Source organism: Carettochelys insculpta, chromosome 10 (assembly GCF_033958435.1).
Source record: "Carettochelys insculpta isolate YL-2023 chromosome 10, ASM3395843v1, whole genome shotgun sequence".
Classification (NCBI taxonomy): Eukaryota; Metazoa; Chordata; order Testudines; family Carettochelyidae; genus Carettochelys; species Carettochelys insculpta.
The window spans coordinates 44,896,096-44,920,135 of NC_134146.1; the positions used below are offsets into that span (position 1 = coordinate 44,896,096).

Below are 24,040 nucleotides of genomic sequence, written 5' to 3' on the forward strand. Positions count from 1 at the left end.
GTGAACTGCTTACAATACCTAATGGGGTGAGAAAAAGTTTGATTCCAATCTTGCTCAGTTTGATGAAATTTAGGATTTAGACTTTAATTTCTTATGTAATTAACTCTAACTTCTTCAGCTCACACTTACAAAAAAAATCTATTGTTCAGTCATTAATAAAATTTATTTTGATGTTTTAAGTTTACCAGTGAGTTTGTCCAAAACACTTGGGAAATCTGCTCATCTTACAAAGGCTGGTGCATGTTACCTAACCTATGAGGAAGTGGCAAACTAATTAATGACCTTGTGTTGTTCAAGAGAAGGTCCTGTGCGGTGTAAGATGGCACGTATCTGGTGGGGGGTGGGAGGGTTTGTTGGCATCCCCCTGTGCAGGGGTCTGCAACCAAAATAGTAAGAAGAACCATGTTTTCAAATTCAGTTACAAAATCAATAATTCAAGAGCCGCAATGCATGTGAATATGAGACAGTCTTTAATAAATAATGTCAAACCATCCTTTTTGTCAGCCCTCTTTTAAGAACAGCGCACACACAATGATTTGTACCACTTAGAGAGTTTAAGTTACTTTCATCCCTGCACTAGAGAGCAAATGGACAAGGAAAACACTGGGGATAGGCTCTTAACCAGGAAGCAGCAATGTTCGTATCAATCCTCCACGCCCGCACCCCCCATTCCCAGGCTCTATCCCCCTCAGCCCCCAAACCCGCCCCCCATCTCCAGGCTTTGCCCACCTCAGCCCCTAAATCTGCCCCCTATCCCCAGGATTAGCCCTCTCAGCCACAAGGCCCCCCCCACCCCCATTGCCAGCATTAACTCCTCTAAGCCTCATACTCACTCCCCATCCCCAGGATTAATCTCTCTCACCCCCAAACACACCCATCCATACCCAGGATTAACACACCTCAGTGCCAAACTGGCCCCCAGGACTAACCTGTCCATGGCACTGACTTCGTTTATTGTCAGTAAGTCAGGTGCAGCATTTAGCAACCATGAGACATTTTTAGTAAGGATTTAAAGGACCCTGCACTTATTTTAAATTAAATTTGTGTTTTCAGCATGAATTCAGCTGCACTGATGGCTGACAACAACAGATGGGAGCAAAAGGTATATGTCTCAAGGCAGACAAGGATCTTGGAGGGGATCTTGGAAGGCACATCACTGATAAACATTTGACAGATGTCAACACCAAGCAAGGAGTGCGAAAAAAGGGATTATACCTACGAGTAATGGGATGCCATAAAAACAGGAAAAATTAGGCTGAATGTTAGGAAAAATTTCCTGATAGCAGAAGAAAATGAGTGTCTTTCCCGATAGCTGCAGTATTTGGTTTCACAACATATACTAGTGTCCCAAGGAACGGGATAGGTGGCCTTTTACTTGGGACATTTAAAACCACTGAAGTCAGTACAAATCATTAGGGCATGCACAATGAGATACAACGAAGAGATGGATTGGATGACCCCATGGGTCTTTTACAATGTGCAGGATTCTATTGTGGGAGACGCACGCACTGGTAAGGTGAGGACTACATTTTTATCTGCTTATTTGTGGAAGCGATAAAGCATTGTATGCATTAGCGTATTCAGTAAGCACGTGCCTGTTGTGGAACTCGTAGATTTCTGGGAGGTTGCCAAAGAGAATTTCCTTTTTGTTCTGAAGAGCTGACGGGATCAGATGAATTAAGTCAGGATTGTCCATTTCTGCAGCATAGCCCTATGGAGAGTGAAAGAACAACAGGCCAGCTTTCACTAGGAAAAATAAATTCTGCACTTGATCCACTGAGACATTTACTATGGTGATAGTGTTGCTATGTACAGCTCCTAATTGCACAATCTGACCCAAATCCTATTTGCTCTTTGTTCTCGAAGCACAGCAGAGGTCATATCGAACTGGTTCATGATGACTTCCCATACCAGCACTTCCCTGGTGGTCCATCAGTTCCTGCTGATTTTAAATTTCTGTTCAGCACCTAGCCCTTAGAATTGTGATGATGATGCTCCAACCCAGAACAGCGTGAGCACTGAGTTTACAGGCAGACAGAAACAACAGTTGTGAGGGAACATCTGTGATTTGAGCTGGACACGTAATTTCCTGCTTGAAGAAACATTTTCAGGCTAGCACTGGCCATGCTAGTGCAGTTACACCAGATGTGTAGCTGCAGCAATGGAAGCAGGAGAAAGGGCTTGCCACCTGCATGTGATCCTATCCAAAGATTCTAGGTATGTACCCAGGCAGTTATGCCCTCCTCCCATAGTCATCGCCATGGCTATACTTCCATTGTTAGCATCCTAGTTCAATCAAAGCTGGTAAAAGTATGTCTCCTCAAGCTGGAAATTACCTCCAGCTTGAAATGTAGACATAGCCTGAGAGTCTAAAGTTGGCCCTGACCTGTGGGAAAGGAAGGCCTTAAGCATAACAGGTTCCTTTTAGTTCTGCTGCACAGGGATCTCCACACAGGAGAGTTTATGTTTGTTGGGGTTTCTTCGGATTTTTACAGACTGTCAGAGATGAGCACTCTGAGAGCACTTCACAGTCCATTAAAACCATACTGATTAACCAATAAATAATTAACATGTCAATTCCCGCAGCTCAAATAACGAAGCAACAACATAGGTATAAAGGAAGTTAATCTATTCCAAACAACCACCACCGTGAGCTCTACCCCACATCTATATTCTCATAGATGACAGAAAACAGGTGGGCCTCTCAGGATACACCAAAGGCCATCAACTACTCAGGCTGTTACAGACCTAAGGAAGAAGTGAGTACCAAAGGGACAAAGATTTGACGCCTAGTAGGCAACAGCCAGTCAGCTGTCCTTTCGAGGAGTAGACAGTAGGTAGATCTGCACACACACCCCAACTATCCTTAGATCCTCTGCACAAAGCTCATCTACTTAAGTTGGCCCCATTGATATTTTTCGTATTTGTCCTAAGAGAGATATGAATGATCCCCAGTCATCTCAACAGACATGGGCTACGTCTACACGTGCACCCAACATCGAAATAGGCTATTTCGATGAATAACGTCTACACGTCCTCCAGGGCCGGCAACGTCGATGTTCAACTTCGACGTTGCTCAGCCCAACATCGAAATAGGCGCAGCGAGGGAACGTCTACATGTCAAAGTAGCACACATCGAAATAGGGATGCCAGGCACAGCTGCAGACAGGGTCACAGGGCGGACTCAACAGCAAGCCGCTCCCTTAAAGGGCCCCTCCCAGACACACTTGCACTAAACAACACAAGATACACAGAGCTGACAACTGGTTGCAGACCCTGTGCCTGCAGCATAGATCCCCAGCTGCTGCAGAAGCAGCCAGAAGCCCTGGGCTAAGGGCTGCTGCCCACGGTGACCATAGAGCCCCGCAGGGGCTGGAGAGAGAGCATCTCTCAACCCCCCAGCTGATGGCCGCCATGGAGGACCCAGCAATTTCGACGTTGCGGGACGCGGATCGTCTACATGGTCCCTACTTCGACGTTGAACGTCGAAGTAGGGCGCTATTCCTATCTCCTCATGAGGTTAGCGACTTCGACGTCTCGCCGCCTAACGTCGAAGTTAACTTCGAAATAGCGCCCGACGCGTGTAGACGCGACAGGCGCTATTTCGAAGTTGGTGCTGCTACTTCGAAGTAGCGTGCACGTGTAGACGCAGCTATGGTTCTATAAGAGAGATGCTCTAGTTCACAAGGAATTATTTTGGGAAAGTTCTATGACCTGTGTTATACATTGGCTTGTAGGGATTTGCTTTTCATCAGTAAATGTCAGTAAACATCTACCTCGTCATCCACAGACAAAAAAATTTCCACCAATAATAATCAAAATTGACAGATATGCAAAGTAAGAACAACGCTGCTTGAGAATTTATTAGACTCAAAATCTAGTGATTTAGACCTTTGAATTGGGTTTGACACAAACAGTAAATGAACAGTTAAAAAAAGTATGATTTGGTGATTTAAGGAATATACCTTGTATGTTTTGACATGTGATACTGACAATTTGTATTTTTGTGTTTGTAAGACTGTTGTTTTGAATGTCAGTGTCAATGTCATTAAATCACTGCCTGACCCACATAATTTCAAGCTACGGTGAGCATTTAAATAGCTACAAATCTAAAAAACAATTCTTAAAAATAAACACCCATATTATCTATCAAAATGATTTAAAAAAAAGAAATCAAATTCTGCCAACCTTAGTTGTACAGAAGGTTAGAGCTGATAACCACAATAGCTCCTTCTGACACTGGAAACTAAAAACTCAGTGTAGACTTTGAAGCCCAGTTGTGATGCTGTTAACTACTTCATTGCTGATCCTTTTAGGAGCAACATTCTGCTCCCCAGTTCTGGGGACAGAATTTGAACAGGGCACCACGACTGCCTCCCTTACCTAATTCTTGAAAGTAAAATATGTCAAATAGCTGTAATTCTTCACCTTCTTCTCTGAAGTGTCTTATACTGTAAAACCTGTGCCATATAAACAAGGGATGGGAGCTGTGAGTGCTCAGCACCTCTCACAGGGGGTTCTTTGAAAGGTACAAATCAATGTAATGCATGAGTTTATTGCTCATTCATTAATAAGTCAGAAGAGACATACTGGAAGTTTGCAGACAAGTATTCATCTTACCTCTATTATACTTTGAAGTTCTTCTACATAAACCCGCTCTGTTTCGATCAGTTCATTTATTATGTGGCTAAAGAAAAAAAAAGAGAGAGAAAGAGAGAGTGTTTTAATAGCTACCAATGTTACAAAGCACTAATTATCTGTTTCTTTTATATCGCCACCTCAGGATTATCCACAAATAATTTATGACACCAAGAGTGAGCCTACCCTCATTCTTCAACACCAGGGCTACGTCTACACTTACAAAAAACTTTGAAATTACAAAACTTTGAAACAATGAATATTCAGCGCCTCATTAGCATGCCACAAGCCGCAGCACTTCGAAAGTGCCGCAGTTCGCTCGCCTGCGGCTCGTCCACACGGGGGCCCTTTTTGAAAGGACCCTGCCAACATCAAAATCCCCTTATTCCTAGGATTTTGATGTTGGCTGGGTCCTTTCAAAAAGGACCCCCATGTGCATGAGCTGTAGGGGAGTGAACAGGAGCACTTTTGAAGTGCCATGGCCGGCAGCATGCAAATGAGGCGCTGAATATTCATTTCAGCACCTCATTAGTATTCTCCGATTTGGCCATTAGCATGACCATTTCGAAGTTTTTTGTTAGTGTAGACACACCCCAGATGTGGCAGACAAGCTTTCAAGGGCCAAGCGCCTCACTGGGGTGGTATTTTTCCAACTCAGTTATATTTTCTACTTAAAATGAAACTCGACGCTTATTTCTGAGACTTTGAGATTTATCTGGGTCACTCAGGTTCCTCTGCGGTGGAGGGGAAGAGAGTTCCTCTAATAATTTTAGTACTAATATTTCAATAGCCAATAAGACAAAGGATTTCATATTCCTACGTTAGTCTTATTTCTATTTTGTTTCCTTGTTATGAAATAAGAAGGGAGACAAATTATTTTCCCCCCAAGGCACATGGAAACAATAATGTCAACATAAGTTTGTAAAGCAGAGAGGGCCTCAGTGGAAAAATGGTATTTGTGGTGTCAACCGAGAGGAAACTATGGGAGGTGAGCATTTTTCCATTCTGATTTTTCAGAGAGATTGCAAACAGATGTAACATATCCTATAGCAGGGGTGAGCATGCTTTTTAGGTCACACCCCGGCTTTTCGGCCCTGCAATTAGCCAGTCCCACCTCCCTCCCTACAACCTCAGGAAGGACCACAGGAAGGGATGAGGGGGAAGTGCTCGGAAAGGAGGTGGGATGCTCAGAAAGTGGGTGCTGGGAAGCTCTGTGGGGTGCTCAGAGGACCCCAGGAGGGTACTTCATCAAGCCAGGAACTCATCATCTGCCCCCACCACTTGCCTCAGGGCCTTAGAATTTGCTGACTGGCCCAGTGGCAGGTGTGTGTATGTGTGTGTCTGTGTGTTCATTCCCTTAGCAACAGCAGTGGCGGAGGCCACAGAGAAGGAAGTAGAGTACTGGGGAGGCAGCAGAAGCTGCGGGGAGGTCGGGGGAGATGATCGTGCTGCAACCCCCTTACAAAATATTGCACCCCCCCCACTTTGCGCACCCCTGTCCCGTAGTCAAAAAACATCTATTTTTCCAATAAAGACATAATCTTAGCCTAGAGTATGTCTGGGTGTCAGTGGCATTTTATGAACTGTATTTGTAACCCACACACCTACTAGGTGTGGTTTACAATCCCATGTATTGGCACTTAGATCATTTACAGAGAGTAAGAATGTGTTTGCTACAGCCTTACCTGAGAGTCAGGTGGCCTTTAGCTCAAACAATAGAAGTCCATGCACAAAATTCCAGAGGTCCTGGGTTCAGTTCTGCCTATTGGTATCACATATTGATTTGACCTTGTGTCAAATCTGGAGGTGTCTCTCAGGAGTTTAAAAAAAAAAAAACACAGCAAAACAGGACCTCTGGGATAATGCTGAGCCCATGCTACTGGACAGCTGACAGTCTGTACTGAGCAACCCTACAGATTTCCCAGACCAACTACCTCAAAAAAGTGATCATCCTAGGACAGGCGGCAACCCTAATTGCACCTGCTTTGAGGAGACTTAGACCACAATACTTGAAATGATGCCTCCCATCTATGCCAGGCCTCCCAACCTAGTGGGGCTGAACCAGCATTAGCTATACTGCAACTTTTTTGCTGAATTGCCCCAGTATCGACATGGTTTATAATGGTTTGCACAAATATCTGTGAAAATAAGATGCAACATATACTGTGACAGTCAAATTACTTGGATTGTAAACAAAACATAACTAGATTTTTTTTCCTCAGATAAACCCATATTGTTACACTCAGGTTATGGGCAATCAGACCTAGTAGTTACAGCCAGTGGCCACAGTCACAAGACTAGAGTCAGCTGGCTCAGGACAGATACCAGGAGACACAGAAGACACCTTCCTCCTTTTCCCAGGGTGCTCAACCCCTTATTCAGCCCCAGCCCCAGCCCCTGCCCCCAATCCACCCTTTCCACCAACGTACCATACGTGCTCCCCCTCTTCCTGCTCTGCCCATCTTGTTCCCTTCCGATTCCACCCCATCCCGAGTACCCTGTCCCCATTCCTCGCCCTCATGCTGTATGCTGCAGAACAGCGGATTCCGGCAGGCGGGCGGGAGGTGCTGGGAGGAAGGGGGATGGCGCTGGCTTTTGGTGCCTGGAGTCAGCAGCTATGCCAGGAGGTCAGAGTCAGGGGACAAACTGGAGGTCAGAACCACTGCTCCAATGCCAGGAGTCACACCAGGAAATCAAGCAGCTGGCACAAGAAGCACAAGGCACACAATCCAGAACACGGTGGAAAGCCATGGTTCAGAGAGCTTCCTCTATCAGCAGCTGGCTGCCATAGGGCCAGCAGGCCAACTAGCTTCTCTGATACTTGAACAATAAGACTACAGGGGTGGAGCCTCAAACCAGGGCTGAACTTCATGGGTCCTTGGTAATGTTGCTACTAAGCTTTCTTTCCCTCTGAGCAGATTTGTTCTATCCAAGTGCAGAATAAATTTTTATGTGCACGAAAGCATGTGCGAATGCGCATTACCTACAGAAACAAGAACCTAGCTGTGAGCATTCTGCCAATCAGCTGGGTGGTACTTGAATTTCTCCTGGACAGTTGCTCAAGCACCAGGCTTACAGGCGTAAGATCGATGGACCCAGGTTATCAGCACGAGGGAATGAACCTGTGACCTTAGGGACTGAAGCTATGTGCTCTACCCCATGAGCTAAAAGCAAAGGCTGTAGAATAGAGGGCTCAGTGTCTCTGGGGTTACACAGGCAACACTGGTCCCAGGTAAGCAACCATGATCATTCCACCAGAGGAAGGGTAGGAACATGGCTGCTCCTGAAGCCCCAGGTTGGAGGCTCCACGTGCAAGTAACTAGCTCTGTCTGAGGAGCTCCATATATGTAACAGCAGCTTTATTGCTGTTGCAAAGAGACCTGAGATATGGAACAACACATAGCTGTACCAACTGCCCAATATATCAGACCAAGCCATGTTGCAGTACCAGTGGTATTTGCATAAGACAACTCATAACTCACACCTAATGTGGTGCACATTGGAAATTATTAACATATTATTCTATTTCTGTTTCAGATCTGAATGTGTTCAGTGTTTGTAGGTTTATTACCTCTTGGAATATATTATGGAAACAGTGACAACTACATTGCACTCTGATGCCATCTTTAACACTGAAGTCCCCTACAATGTCATCCTACGTACGGTGGTATCTTGATCAAGTTTGCTTGCTAGTACTGGTATTAATAAAAAGCCCCATTTTTAAAAAGCAACAACACTGCAATGGAGTTCAGCCGAGCTCAGTAAAGCAGGGATTGGGAACGGGGCCTCAGTCTAAGAAGTATCATTGTATTGCAGTATTCCAACACAAAGGTAAAACATACCCCTTCTTCGAACAGGGGCACAGCACTGTTCTGCGAACTTACTGTAGAATATAGAAGTAATGGTTTATTAAAGGATTCTTGACTGAGCCCTGGGCATCTTTCTTTGGGTTCTTTTGACTTGTGCCAGACTTCAGCTTTTAGTGTCAAATTTTGCCTCAAGATACACACATGCAACTCCAGGGATTTCAATGGGAGCTGTGCACACACAGAGCTGAGTGTGTTATTTGGCCCAAAAAGTCTTTTCAGAACATAGTGTGACTTGCTTTATTTACCAAGTTGCAACAAATAAAGCTGTTTCTGGTTACGCAGCTCTTTAACAGCTGTGCTAGCCAGGTGCATGCAGTTACTGTCTTTCACCTGGATGTTCGGCTAGCTTTTTAGTGTTGCAAAGGATAGTGAAATTAGAAAGAAATAACGAATACAGCATGGCTATGTCTACACTAGCGGCATGGTAATGAATGAGTTGGGACGATGCTAATGAGACGCTGCCATGAATAAGCAGTCCCTCATTAGCATAATGGCAGCTGTGCATGATTTGAAAGTGCCACCTTCCAATCATGTGCCACCTGTATAGATGGTGGCTTTTCGAAAAGGACCTCTTGGACTTCGAAATCTCCTTCTTCCTAAAACCAAACAGGAAGAAGGGGCTTTCAAAGTCCAGGGGGTCCTTTCGAAAGGCCCCCATCTACACGGGTGGTACACGATACGAAAGCGGCACTTTTGAATTGCACACAGATGCAATTATGCTCATGAGGTGCTGCATATTCATGGAAGCACCTCATTAGCATCTTCCCAACTCGCTCATTACAATGCCCCTTCTGAAAAGAACGGGATAGTGTAGATGTGGCCCATAGGAATATGTTCCTGTAGATAATCATCAAAGACTGGTCCAAGCCAAAAACCAGTAAGCGTAATTAATATAAATTATAAGTCTCAGAGGACCAGTTAAAATTTAGCTAAGGTCACTCACCAGTGGCTAAAAGTTGTTAACGCATCTGATAGCTATTTGGTGGCCTATTTGAAAGAAGTTGGGTGGTCCCGATTTAGCTCACACTGGAGAGCGTCACATCTGGTATCCTTTTATCAGTTTCAACAGAGAGGTAAGTATTACCATTAAATGGTCCATGAAGAGAGAAGTGGGAGTAGAGCCTGGGGAAAAAAGTATGTCGGTATGCACACAAACACACACCTCATGGGCATAGGTAAATCTTATGTTTGCATAAATAAACTTCTATTATAATGCACACTCACACGGTTGTACCCACAACTGTGGGATTTTTCCACATACAGTCACACACGAGTATATATATTTTTGTGGTCACTCTTTACAGGCCACAATCCATAGACTGTTCTTATTTACATTTGTGTACATATATAGATGAGTAACTTCCTAAAGTCAGCAGAATTATGTCAAGTATATTATGATGGACTTCAGAGAGGAAAATTGGAACTCAAGTTTTTGAAACATGTCCCATGTAGTGAGCCACTGTGGCCTCCCGCTGACTCAGAGGCAGAGGAGGCTATGCAGAAGCGCTGGTGGGCGGGCCCGGAGCCAGAACACCAGTGGCCCACCCCTCAGAGGGTGGGTCCTAGAGCCAGAAGGGCCAAGGGCAGAGTGCAGGACCCATTAAAGCCGGGGCCTCCAAGCAGGGAGGGAGTGCCTTTGCGGGCTCCCAGACGCCAGGGGCGGAGAACCCACTGCCACCCGGCCGGTCAGGAGGAGCAAGCACCCAGAGGCCCAGACCAGCCCGGACAGCTACGAATCCAGATGCCCCAGGGGACCCACCCAGACTTCCCAGATCTGCCAGGACCCTCACGCCAGTGGAGGACCCGCTCCTTGGAGGAAACCCCAGGCGCAGCCAGACAGGCGGGGGCTAGCAACCACGAGGCCCCAGGAGTAGCCTTCCCCGGAGTTCCAGTGGACCCCTCCAGCCCCCAGGCCCAGGATCACCTCGGACCCACCGTGCTACCGTCGCCGGACTACCCCAATGGTGTGGAGATGACCGACTGGCCGGAGCCCCCAAAGGTAGATGATTTGGAGGAGGCTGACCCCGCGGGACCCCCGACCAGATGGACAGGGACCTTCCCCCAGTGGAGGTGGAGGTAGGAAGTGGCCCGGGGAACGCTGCACCAGAACCCATGGCAGTCTGTTGCGGCCTGGATCCCCACCGCCGTGGCCGTGTGTAAGCGACCCACAGGGCCCCGGACCGGGTTGCAGTGATGTGAGAGCCTGCGACCCCCCACCCCCCTCCCTCACAGGGTGAGCCCTTGCTGGGCTTGTTCCTCAACCCTTGTGAGCTGCTGTCCCGCCCTGAAATGAGGGCTGGGCTTTTGCTACAAACTGTGGGCTGTTGCCCCGCCCTAAACTGAGGGCTGGGCTGGTGCTACAGACCTTGAGCATCCTGGGACAGCCGGGGTGGCTGCGGTCCCGCCCGGAGCTACGGACACTGCCATAGCCCCAGGCGCCTACACATGGTGGAGAATGTGGGTACTCGGTCCCCACCCCTGACGTAAGGGGTGAGGGAGTGGGCCCACGGGCCCACAGAGCAGAAGCAGCACCCAGAAGGTGTGAGTAACTATATGCTGTGTTTTTTTGTGTGTTTGTTGTTGTGTCCGCTCCAAACGATGGAGATTGACAAACTGCTGAAACACTTGGTTGACAGTCAAGAAAGGCAGCGGACTGCCCAGCTACAGCAGCAACAGCAGTTGCTCCAGCAGCTGGGAGCGCAGCAGACACAGCTGCTGAATGAACTGATGTCCCAGAACCAAGAGCACCAGAGACAATGTTTACAGCAACTGGCAGCCTTGGTGCTGTTGCCGGCAGAGCCACAGCAGGGAGCCCCACGGGGGTGCTCCGCATCAGTCCTGCTGGTACGCTTAACAAAGATGGGGCCAGTGGATGACCCGGAGGCCTTCCTAGTCACCTTTGAACGAGTAGCGGTGGTGGCTGGTTGGCCTCGGAACCAGTGGGCTACACTGCTGGCCCCTTATTTGACCGGGGGAGCCCAGAGGGCCTATCGGGCGTTATCTACTGAAGACACCCAAGACTACGACCAGGTGAAAGCAGCCATCCTCGACGCCCTGGATGTTAGCCCCCAGACATTCCGCCGACGGTTCCGGACCTTGACCTATGCCCCAGGAGCTCGGCCACGGTGCGTGGCACAGGAATTGAGGGATGCGTGCCGAGGGTGGCTGCAACCGGAGGTGAGGACGCCCACAGAGCTCTTGGAGCAGATCGTTTTGGAGCAGTTCCGCTGCATCCTCCTGCCAAGAGGGCAGGCTTGGGTGCAGCGCCACCGACCTACCACTGTTCAGGCTGCTGTCAACCTCATGGAGGACTTCCTCGCCGCGGAGGAGCTGGAGGCTCCCACGGGCTCAGCCCAGTCTTCACAGCCCACTCGCCGTGGAGTCGAGAAGCAAGGGGAGCCCCGCTCCGAACTACCCGGCCTGCTACAGGAACCAACCGGTCCCCGTCGGAGACTACCGCGGAAGCCAGGACCCAGTAGCCCCCCAAAGGGAACCCAAGGGGGCTACCAACGTGCGGCTACAAGGTCCAGGAGGACACCAGACCCGGGGGGGGCCCTACCTGCACTGGGCCCCTGCTTCATCTGTGGACAATGGGGATATCTCCAAAGAGGCTGCCCAGAACAGTTCTGCAGCTTTGGCTGGGTATGGGCGGCCGAAAGGAGGGCCCGACCCCCGCAGGCACCCACGATTACGGTCCCGGTCCTCGTTGGAACTGAGGCCACGGTCGTCTTAGTGGATTCAGGATGCAGCCAGACCCTGGTCCGCCAGCGAGCCGGCCTGGAGGCTGACCCCGCTCTAGGGACCATTCAACTGCAGTGCATCCATGGGGACGTGCATCCATACCCCAGTGTGAGGGTGCCCCTGACCGTTGCAGGGATAACCCATCACTTAGGCTACGTCTACATGTGAAGCCAACATTAAAATAGCTTATTTCGATGTAGCAACATCGAAATAGGCTATTTCGATGAATAACGTCTACACGTCCTCCAGGGCTGGCAACGTCGATGTTCAACTTCGACGTTGCGCGGCACCACATCGAAATAGGCGCTGCGAGGGTACGTCCACACGCCAAAGTAGCACACATCGAAATAAGGGTGCCAGGCACAGCTGCAGACAGGGTCACAGGGCGGACTCAACAGCAAGCCACTCCCTTAAAGGGCCCCTCCCAGACACACTTGCACTAAACAACACAAGATACACAGAGCCGACAACTGGTTGCAGACCCTGTGCCTGCAGCATGGATCCCCAACTGCCGCAGCAGCAGCCAGAAGCCCTGGGCTAAGGGCTGCTGCCCACGGTGACCATAGAGCCCCGCAGGGGCTGGAGAGAGAGCATCTCTCAACCCCCCAGCTGATGGCCGCCATGGAGGACCCGGCAATTTCGACGTTGCGGGACGCGGATTGTCTACACGGTCCCTACTTCGACGTTGAACGTTGAACGTCAAAGTAGGGCGCTATTCCGATCCCCTCATGAGGTTAGCGACTTCGACGTCTCTCCACCTAACGTCGAAGTTAACTTCGAAATAGCGCCCGACCTGTGTAGCCGTGACAGGCGCTATTTCGAAGTTAGTGCCGCTACTTCGAAGTAGCATGCACGTGTAGACACAGCTTTAGTGGTCAGTCTAGTGCCCCGACTGGTGTACCCAGTGGTATTAGGCTGGGACTGGCCAGGCTTTGCTGGTATCTTCCGCCCGGCCACCGGACTCAAGGGGGAGCGACCCCTGTCCTGGAGGGGAATACGCTGGAGGATCCACCCGAGGAAAGGACGGGGCTAGACCTTGAACCACTAACTGAAGGACCAGCCGAGGACTCAAGGGGGACCGGCCCCAACGTTGGGGTGACCTCTGACTTTTGCCAGGACCAGAGGGACGACCCCACGCTAAGCCGGGCCTATGCCCAGGTCGCTGCAGTCGACGGGGTAGCAACGGACCCCCACCTAGTGGTACAGTGGCCCCACTTTGAGCTGTGCCAAGACAGGCTATACTGGGTGGACCAGGACCCCCACACCCGGGAGCAAAGAATGCAGCTACTGGTGCTGAAATGCCACCGACGGGCCATAATGAAGTTAGCCCATGATATCCCCACCACCGGCCACTTGGGCCAAGAGAAGACATTAGCCTGGATACCTTACTGGTTCTTTTGGCCAGGGGTTCACCAGGAGGTCAAGAACTACTGCAGCTCCTGCCCCACGTGCCAGCTCGCAGCCACCCCTTGGGTCCCTAAGGCCCCTTTAATCCCAATGCCAGTTGTTGGGACCCCGTTTGAGCAGGTGACCATGGATTTGCTGGGCCCGCTCCCCAAAAGCGTGGTGGGGTATCAGTTCGTGCTGGTCCTCATAGACTATGCCACCTGCTTTCCAGAAGCCATCCCGCTGCGCAATATTACGGCCCGCACCATTGTGGGAGAGCTAATGAAGATCTTCGCCCAAGTGGGGCTGCCACAGGAGCTTCTCACCAATCAAGGAACCAATGTTACATCCTGCCTGATGAAACACGTCTGTGCACTCTTGGGGATTAAACAACTACATACCTTCGTGTACCACCCCCAGACGGATGGCCTGGTAGAACACTTTAACCGTACTCTGAAAGATATGATGTGCAAATTTCCACCAGAGGACCTGCGCCGGTGGGATCAGCTGCTACCCCCCTTGCTTTTGGCCATCCGGGAGGTGCCCCAGTCCTCCACGTGTTTCTCTCCGTTCGAGCTACTGTACGGACGCTGCCCACGGGGAGTACTCGACCTTATGTGGGAGGTCTGGGAGGAAACCGCGTCCCCCTCAAAGGGGCTACTAGAGTATGTCTTCCAGCTCCAGAAGCACTTGGAACAGGTGGGGGCCCTCGCTGAGGAAAACCTGAAAGCTGCACAGGCCTCCCAAGCCCGAACATACAACCGGGAGGCGCGGAGCCGCAGTTTTGAGCCAGGTGACCGGGTCTTAGTCCTGCTACCCTCCAGTGAATCTAAGTTACTGGCTAGGTGGCAGGGACCCTATGAGATTATTCGAGCCATGGGGCCCGTTACCTATGAAGTTCATCAACCAGACCAGTGAAGGAAAATGCAGCGGTATCATATCAACCTCTTGAAACCGTGGCGGGACTGGGAGGGCTTCATGATAAATCCCTGCCTCCCGGACCCTGAACTGGGACCCCAGGTGCCTCACGGAGAGGAAACTGCACAACTGGCCCTTGGGGCGACGCTGACTGAAGAACAACTTAAGCAGGCCCAGTGCCTCCTTCAAGCATTCCAGGACAACTTCACCACCCTCCCCGGACACCACTCCCTGGTCTGCCATGTTATCTGCACAGAGCCTGGGAAGGTGGTACGCGACGCTGCACGACCACTGCCCTTCCGGATGCGGGACGTGGTGGAAGAAGAGGTACGGACGATGCTGGCCCTTGGAGTAATCAAACCATCCCAAAGTGAGTGGCGCAGTCCCGTAGTGCTAGTGCCTAAGCCCGACGGCACTTGGAGGTTCTGCATTGACTTTAGACGAGCGAACACCATCTCCAAATTTGATGTCTATCCAATGCCACGGGTTGACAAACTGTTGGGACGTCTGGGAGCAGCCCGTTATTTCAGCACGCTCAACCTCAGTAAAGGATACTGGCAGATCCCCTTAACGCCTTCTTCGCAGGAGAAAACGGCCTTTGCCACTCCGTCGGGACTGTACCAGTTTACCCAAATGCCATTTGGTCTCCACGGCGCGCCAGCAACCTTCCAGCGGCTTATGGACCGTCTATTCCAGCCCCATCGGGATTACGCCGTGGCCTACCTCGATGACATCGTGGTATATAGTCGCCACTGGGAGGAACACCTGGACCGGGTGGCCGCAGTCCTTAGGTCGCTGCGGGCAGCCGGCCTGACAATGAACCCAAAGAAATGCCGCATTGGGTGGCAAGAGACAACCTATCTCAGGTCCACCATAGGAGGGGGCCAGGTAAAGCCCCTCGTGGACAAGGTGCAAGCCCTGGCAGCCTGTCCTCCCCCCAGTACCAAACAGCAGGTACGACAGTTCTTGGGACTGGTGGGCTACTATCGACGCTTTATCCCGCAGTTTGCCTCAATTGCCGCCCCCCTGACGCAGCTATTGACAAAGGCCCAGCCGCAAAGGGTGGTTTGGACAGCGGCTATGGAGAAGGCGTTCCAAACTTTGAAACATTGCCTAACGCAGGAACCCCTCCTCTATAGCCCTGACTTTGCCCGCCCTTTCATCCTGCAAACTGATGCCTCGGGGGTAGGCCTAGGGGCCATCCTATCCCAGGAGATTAACAGAGAAGATCATCCGGTGGTCTATATTAGCCGGAAACTTTTCCCAAGGGAACAACGCTACGCAGTAATAGAAAGGGAGGCCCTGGCTGTGAAGTGGGCCTGTGATGCCCTTAGATACTATCTGTTGGGAGCCCCCTTCACCCTAGTCACAGACCATGCTCCTTTACAGTGGCTGTCCCAGATGAAGGACAGCAACGCCCAAATCATGCGCTGGTATTTAGCGTTACAGCCCTACGCCTTCGATGTACGTCATCGGGCAGGTAAAGACCATACAAACGCTGACTTCCTTTCCCGCCTGGGGGATATGGAGGAGTCTGCCCCCATGGCACGGGAAACGGACTTGTGGGGGGAGGGAGTGTAGTGAGCCACTGTGGCCTCCCGCTGACTCAGAGGCAGAGGAGGCTGCGCAGAAGCCCTGGTGGGCGGGCCCGGAGCCAGAACACCAGTGGCCCACCCCTCAGAGGGTGGGTCCTAGAGCCAGAAGGGCCAAGGGCAGAGTGCGGGACCCACTAAAGCCGGGGCCTCCAAGCAGGGAGGGAGTGCCTTTGCGGGCTGCCAGACGCCAGGGGCAGAGAACCCGCTGCCACCCGGCCGGTCGGGAGGAGCAAGCCCCCAACAGCCCAGACCAGCCCGGACAGCTATGAATCCAGATGCCACAGGGGACCTATCTGGACTTCCCAGATCTGCCAGGACCCTCACGCCAGTGGAGGACCCCCTCCTTGGAGAAAACCACAGGCGCAGCCAGACAGGCGGGGGCTAGCAACCACGAGGCCCCAGGAGTAGCCTTCCCCGGAGTTCCAATGGACCCCTCCAGCCCCCAGGCCCAGGATCACCTCGGACCCACCGTGCTACCGTCGCCAGACTACCCCAATGGTGTGGAGATGACCGACCGGCTGGAGCCCCCAAAGGTAGATGATTTGGAGGAGGCTGACCCCGTGGGACCCCCTGCCCAGATGGACTGGGACCTTCCCCCGACGGAGGTGGAGGTAGGAAGTGGCCTGAGGAACGCTGCACCAGAACCCATGGCAGTCTGTTGCGGCCTGGATCCCCACCACCGTGGCCGTGTGTAAGCGACCCACAGGGCCCCGGGCCGGGTTGCAGTGGTGTGAGAGGGCCTGCGACCACCTACCCCCCTCCCTCACAGGGTGAGCCCTTGCTGGGCTTGTTCCTCAACCCTTGTGAGCTGCTGCCCCACCCTGAAATGAGGGCTGGGCTTGTGCTACAAACTGTAGGCTGTTGCCCCGCCCTAAACTGAGGGCTGGGCTGGTGCTACAGACCTTGAGCATCCCGGGCACTGCCATAGCCCCGGGCGCCTATATCCCACAAATTGGTTTTTGGAAAAATCATTTCTGAATCAGTTTTGGGGACTAACTTATTTTAAAGAAACCTCTCGCTCTCTCCACTTCTCTCAGTCTATCTTTCAGAGAAGGCCTAAACATAAAATAAAAAGTAACTAAATGATTAACAGGAGAATCAAGCACTGGGTCTGTGCAGCAGCATTGGGAGCTTCAGGATTTTATTTAATATTCATAGTGTAGCTTTTTAAAGAACTGTTGCACTGTTTAAAGAGATCACTGCATAAATGTGTCATTTGGTAAGCTGGATAAGGTCTTCACAGATGAACCATATGTATTTGCTTACCGCATGCAGTGATGTTGATTTACCTAAAACCGTGATGCCAGTTTTCCATACATCATTTGCCATCTTGTGAGATGATTTTATCAGGTCCGAATCTGAACTTAATGCAGACATTTAGCTTACAAGTAAATCTGAAAAGCAAATTATTGGTCTGCTGGTTTCCTAGTAACCTGCCACAGACAAACAATAGCAGGCTGCCTTTAAAACGCATACATTAGAAGAGTCCAACAAAGAAAGGAACCCTTTGAAACATGCTATTGTCTGACTACCTATTAAGTGCCTAAAGAAGAGATGATGGTTTGAAAAACTTTACTCTTTTCTGGTTATAGTTTAAAAAGAGACTGTGAGCTTTTCCCTTCATTCTTTTGAATGTCCACTGTATGAACCCTGCTTTTATTCATTTATCTATTAATTTCCCTCTAATCTTGTTTGGGGAGAAATTTCCATGAGGATCATTTAAAAATATAATTCCTCACATGAAGAAAGAGGTGTCTGGAATCTGCCCATTATAAGTCCAGGGATAGACTTCAATTAGATTTTAATTTTATTATGTTTATTTAAATTCTATTGGATAAATATACATGCCAATTTATTACAAATAATAAATAGTTTAATATTCAAAGTATTATAAAAAAAGCCTTAAACAATCTCTCTGTCCCCTGTAAGAGAAAAGGTAGGTGAAGTAATAGGTTTTATTGGACCAACTTCTCCATTTTGGGAGAAGTGAAAGGGCATTTTTTCAGCTTGCTGCTGGCTGCCCAACTTCTGGGCTTCTGGTGGTCAAAAAGTAAAAGTCACCACAAGTATGAGATTTCATCCCTGATCATCTTGGCTAATACCCACTGAGGGTCCTATTTCCTGAATTTGTCTAGTTCTTTTTGGAATCCACTAATACATTTAGCCATCACAACATCCCATGGCAACAAGTTCCAAAGGTTAAGTATGCGTTGTATAAAAATACTTCCTTGTTTATACGAAACTTGCTTCCTAATACTTGCATCATATTACTCTGTTTTTTTGTATTTTGGGAAAGGGTATAAACACTTATATATTCATTCATCTCCCCCACCATTTATGATTTTATGGACCTCTATCATATCCCCTCCTTAATTTCCTTTTCTAAAAATAGCAATCTTTTCAATTTCTCTTCCTCTGGAGGCCATTTCATACTTTTGATAGCCTTTGTTATTCTTCTCGGTGCCTTTTCCAGTTCCACCGGGGCCTGTGCAGGAGGGGAAGGGAGAGCAAAGGGTACAAATGCAACCTCTTCCTCCCAAGCATGGGCAGCTAGTATAAGAGGCAATGCCTCCCCTGTGTCTTAGTGCTCAACCTCTCTCCCTCTCTATCCTTATTCTGACCATCCCTGTGAAGGCACGTACAAGAGCAGCTTTGCAATCAGGCAACAGCAGAGACCAAAACAAAAAAAACCAATACTTTAAAAAAGGAAAGTAGCATTTTTCTTCTGCATAGTAAAGTTTCAAAGTTGTATTAAGTTAATATTAGCTGCGTCTACACGTGCACGCTACTTCGAAGTAGCGGCAGTAACTTCGAAATAGCGCCCGTCGCGGCTACACGTGTTGGGCGCTATTTCGAAGTTGAAATCGACGTTAGGCGGCGAGACGTCGAAGTCGCTAACCCCATGAGGGGATGGGAATAGCGCCCTACTTCGACGTTCAACATCGAAGTAGGGACGTGTAGACGATCCGCGTCCCGCAACATCGAAATAGTGGGGTCCGCCATGGCGGCCATCAGCTGGGGGGTTGAGAGATACTCTCTCTCCAGCCCTTGCGGGGCTCTGTGGTCACCGTGTGCAGCAGCCCTTAGCCCAGGGCTTCTGGCTGCTGCTGCTGCAGCTGGGGGTCCGTGCTGCATATACAGGGTCTGCAACTAGTTGTTGGCTCTGTGTATCTTGCACTGTTTAATGAAAGTGTGTCTGGGAGGGGCCCTTTAAGGGAGCGACTTGCTGTTGAGTCCGCCCCGTGACCCTGTCTGCAGCTGTGCCTGGCTCCCTTATTTCGATGTGTGCTACTTTGGCGTGTAGACGTTCCCTCGCTGCGCCTATTTCGATGTTGGGCTGAGCAACGTCGAAGTTGAACATCGACGTTGCCGGCCCTGGAGGACGTGTAGACGTTATTCATCGAAATAGGCTATTTCGATGTCGCTACTTCGAAATTAGCTATTTCGATGTAGCGTGCACGTGTAGACGTAGCCATTCAGTGGTAAACTTCTGAAACAACCATGATGTTTTCAGAGTTACCAACAATCCCCATTCCCAACGTGTAGCAGCCCTAAGCCGTGTCTACACATGCACGCTACTTCGAAGTAGCGGCACTAACTTCGAAATAGCGCCCGTCACGGCTACACGCGTCGGGCGCTATTTCGAAGTTAACTTCGACGTTAGGCGGAGAGACGTCGAAGTCGCTATCCTCATCAGGAGATGGGGATGGCGCCCTACTTCGACGTTCAACGTCGAAGTAGGGACCGTGTAGTCATTGCGCGTCCCGCAACTTCAAAATAGTGGGGTCCGCCATGGCGGCAATCAGCTGAGGGGTTGAGAGACGCTCTCTCTTCAGCCCCTGCGGGGCTCTATGGTCACCGTGGGCAGCAGCCCTTAGCCCAGGGCTTCTGGCTGCTGCTGCTGCAGCTGGGGATCCATGCTGCAGGCACAGGGTCTGCAACCAGTTGTCGGCTCTGTGGATCTTGTGTTGTTTAGTGCAACTGTGTCTGGGAGGGGCCCTTTAAGGGAGCGGCTTGCTGTTGAGTCCGCCCCGTGACCCTGTCTGCAGCTGTGCCTGGCTCCCTTATTTCGATGTGTGCTACTTTGGCGTGTAGACGTTCCCTCGCTGCGCCTATTTCGATGTTGGGCTGAGCAACGTCGAAGTTGAACATCGACGTTGCCGGCCCTGGAGGACGTGTAGACGTTATTCATCGAAATAGGCTATTTCGATGTCGCTACTTCGAAATTAGCTATTTCGATGTAGCGTGCACGTGTAGACGTAGCCATTCAGTGGTAAACTTCTGAAACAACCATGATGTTTTCAGAGTTACCAACAATCCCCATTCCCAACGTGTAGCAGCCCTAAGCCGTGTCTACACATGCACGCTACTTCGAAGTAGCGGCACTAACTTCGAAATAGCGCCCGTCACGGCTACACGCGTCGGGCGCTATTTCGAAGTTAACTTCGACGTTAGGCGGAGAGACGTCGAAGTCGCTATCCTCATCAGGAGATGGGGATGGCGCCCTACTTCGACGTTCAACGTCGAAGTAGGGACCGTGTAGTCATTGCGCGTCCCGCAACTTCAAAATAGTGGGGTCCGCCATGGCGGCAATCAGCTGAGGGGTTGAGAGACGCTCTCTCTTCAGCCCCTGCGGGGCTCTATGGTCACCGTGGGCAGCAGCCCTTAGCCCAGGGCTTCTGGCTGCTGCTGCTGCAGCTGGGGATCCATGCTGCAGGCACAGGGTCTGCAACCAGTTGTCGGCTCTGTGGATCTTGTGTTGTTTAGTGCAACTGTGTCTGGGAGGGGCCCTTTAAGGGAGCGGCTTGCTGTTGAGTCCGCCCCGTGACCCTGTCTGCAGCTGTGCCTGGCTCCCTTATTTCGATGTGTGCTACTTTGGCGTGTAGACGTTCCCTCGCTGCGCCTATTTCGATGTTGGGCTGAGCAACGTCGAAGTTGAACATCGACGTTGCCGGCCCTGGAGGACGTGTAGACGTTATTCATCGAAATAGGCTATTTCGATGTCGCTACTTCGAAATTAGCTATTTCGATGTAGCGTGCACGTGTAGACGTAGCCATTCAGTGGTAAACTTCTGAAACAACCATGATGTTTTCAGAGTTACCAACAATCCCCATTCCCAACGTGTAGCAGCCCTAAGCCGTGTCTACACGTGCACGCTACTTCGAAGTAGCGGCACTAACTTCGAAATAGCGCCCGTCACGGCTACACGCGTCGGGCGCTATTTCGAAGTTAACTTCGACGTTAGGCGGAGAGACGTCGAAGTCGCTATCCTCATCAGGAGATGGGGATGGCGCCCTACTTCGACGTTCAACGTCGAAGTAGGGACCGTGTAGTCATTGCGCGTCCCGCAACTTCAAAATAGTGGGGTCCGCCATGGCAGCAATCAGCTGAGGGGTTGAGAGACGCTCTCTCTTCAGCCCCTGCGGGGCTCTATGGTCACCGTGGGCAGCAGCCCTTAGCCCAGGGCTTCTGGCTGCTGCTGCTGCAGCTGGGGATCCATGCTGCAGGCACAGGGTCTGCAACCAGTTGTCGGCTCTGTGGATCTTGTGTTGTTTAGTGCAACTGTGTCTGGGAGGGGCCCTTTAAGGGAGCGGCTTGCTGTTGAGTCCGCCCTGTGACCCTGTCTGCAGCTGTGCCTGGCACCCTTATTTCGATGTGTGCTACTTTGGCGTGTAGACGTTCCCTCGCAGCGCCTATTTCGATGTGGTGCTGTGCAACGTCGAAGTTGAACATTGACGTTGCCAGCCCTGGAGGACGTGTAGACGTTATTCATCAAAATAGCCTATTTTGATGTTGCTACATCGAAATAAGCTACTTCGATGTAGGCTTCACGTGTAGACGTAGCCCTAATGTTCTACTCTATGTGCTGTTGGGATTTTTTTTTAAACATAAGAACTGTTTGGGGCCTGAGAACTTCCCAGTGTTCCCTCTCACTTCTGTTCCTCTGCTATTTCTTCCACTGTGCTTTGGCCTTGTAAATAAATCCTGAACTGATAATCCTCTCTCACCGCACAATTAAAGAGTGTTCACTCTTGGCTTCTGGAAGCCACTTTAAATGTGCATCTGTTTGTTTTCATTAGCAGGGATGAAGAGGAGGGTGTGGCAATCACACCTCAGCATCAAGGGCATTTCCGTGTTTTAAATTTAAAATAATCCAGTGGAACAGTCTCTGGAGCTGTAAACTGGAGATTCCAGAAAGATTGCAGGCTATAAAATAAAAGCCATCCTTAAACCAGGTGTGGTGTCTGGGACAAGTCAATATGCAGTATACACTTTGAGATTTATTTACAGGGTGTGGTCAGCAGCGAATAGCAAAGTCACCTTCTTGCAATTTTTTTTTTTTTTATTGAAGAAGCCCATTCTTTCCCTACACGGCTAACCAGGTGGGTCTATTGAAATCAGCGATGCATTCACTGAGCGTTTGTTCTAGTGTTTGCCACATAAATACATTGTTTCCCTTCGGCAGAGCAGCGATAAGCAGAACTAAACAGAACTGAGTTTCTCTCTCTTTTCCTCTCCAAAGGCTCCATTGGTTATCAGCTGACTGGACTTAGAGGCTACATCTGTTAAGTCATGCGCAGGATTTGACACTGACCATGCTAGCTGCAATACATGCAAACAAGCTCTAGGCACTTGAACAATGTGAAGTCCCAAAAGGAAGATTTGGGAAACTTTTGTTGTTTATTCAGAGGACAAACACACCATTCTATTTACTCAGGCAAGTTTACTGGTAGAGATGTCATGTAAGGGCTTGAACCAAGGAGAGCATGAGTAGAGAGACATCATGTGCTTTAGCAGAGAGCTAGAAGAAAACCTCATGAGTGGGAGTCCTTATGTTCTCCATACTATGCACCCTAGCCTACTGTGGGAACTGGAGGACCAAGAAATCTGCAGATTGAACTCATCTCCACTGGAGTTAGGAATACCCACATTTTATTCCTGGCTCTTGCAACCACACGCTTCATTTGGAACCAGAAGCATGTAATCAGGCAGAAACAGAGACTCTCTTTGCAACCCGAGGCAACTCTCTTCACTTCACTTTGTCTTGACTGGGACTTCTTCCTTTTCATGAGCTTGTATAATTAGACCTTCCTCTGGAATCTCCACTATGTTGTATCTGTGTTCGAGTTGCCTAAGTCCTCAGCCCTCAAGAAATAGACAGGTAGAGTATCAACATGCCAGGTGAAATCCATTCTGAAATCGTAAATCTGTGTGATTTAAAAATGATTGTGAAAATCCCACTTTTATAGCTGTATTTTTAAATACTGGAAGTATCAGGATGTAGACACTGCCAAAACCCAACCTATAATGCCTCCCACTTGACTGACCTTATCCATCATCTCTGAATTGTCCCCTCAGTTCTGCAGGGAGTATTTTTTACATGTGTGATGGGGTTTTGGGGTCCCCCAAGCTCTGCACCCTGTCCGCAGGCAGGAGAGTCTCTCACTCAGCAGGAAAACAGTAGGTTTATTAGCCGACAGGACACAGCATTATACAGAGGAGTCAGTGCAGCAGGCAGAGACAGCCAGTCCAATCCATATTGGGGAGAGGAGGCCCCGAGGGGCCCCCAGAGCTGGGGCCTTGCCCCCTCCTTTGTCTCTCTCTCTCTCCCAGCCCAGACTAACTGCTTTTAACTCCCAGTTTCAATTCAAACCCCTCAGGCTCCACCTTCTCCTTTGTTTGCAGTACAAAAGTGTTACCTGGTTGTCAGGGTTACCCTTAACAGGAGCCCCACACCCTCTGTGAGCCACACACACACACACAGGTATCCCCCACTCCATCACAACATGGAAGCATCTATTAAGCAGACACAACAAGAAGTCCTCTGGCACCTTATAGACTAACAGATATTTTGGAGCATAAGCTTTTGTGGGCAAAGACCTGCTTTGTCA

At 49.9% G+C, this 24,040-nt stretch overlaps 1 protein-coding gene across 8 annotated transcripts in view; it reads right to left on the bottom strand.

Annotated features, from left to right (window-relative positions):
* Positions 1 to 24,040, bottom strand: part of MCF2L2 (MCF.2 cell line derived transforming sequence-like 2) — a 312,428-nt gene that overhangs the window by 60,057 nt on the left and 228,331 nt on the right. For all 8 annotated transcript variants that reach the window (XR_012646857.1, XM_075004498.1, XM_075004497.1 and 5 more), the window contains 2 exons: positions 4,621 to 4,687; positions 1,596 to 1,711 (listed from right to left, as the gene is read on the bottom strand). Coding sequence is in view for 7 of the 8 variants with exons in the window: in XM_075004498.1 (XP_074860599.1) it covers positions 1,596 to 1,711; positions 4,621 to 4,687 (183 nt within the window). In the remaining variant the exon portion in view is untranslated. The remainder of the gene's footprint in view (positions 1 to 1,595; positions 1,712 to 4,620; positions 4,688 to 24,040) is intronic.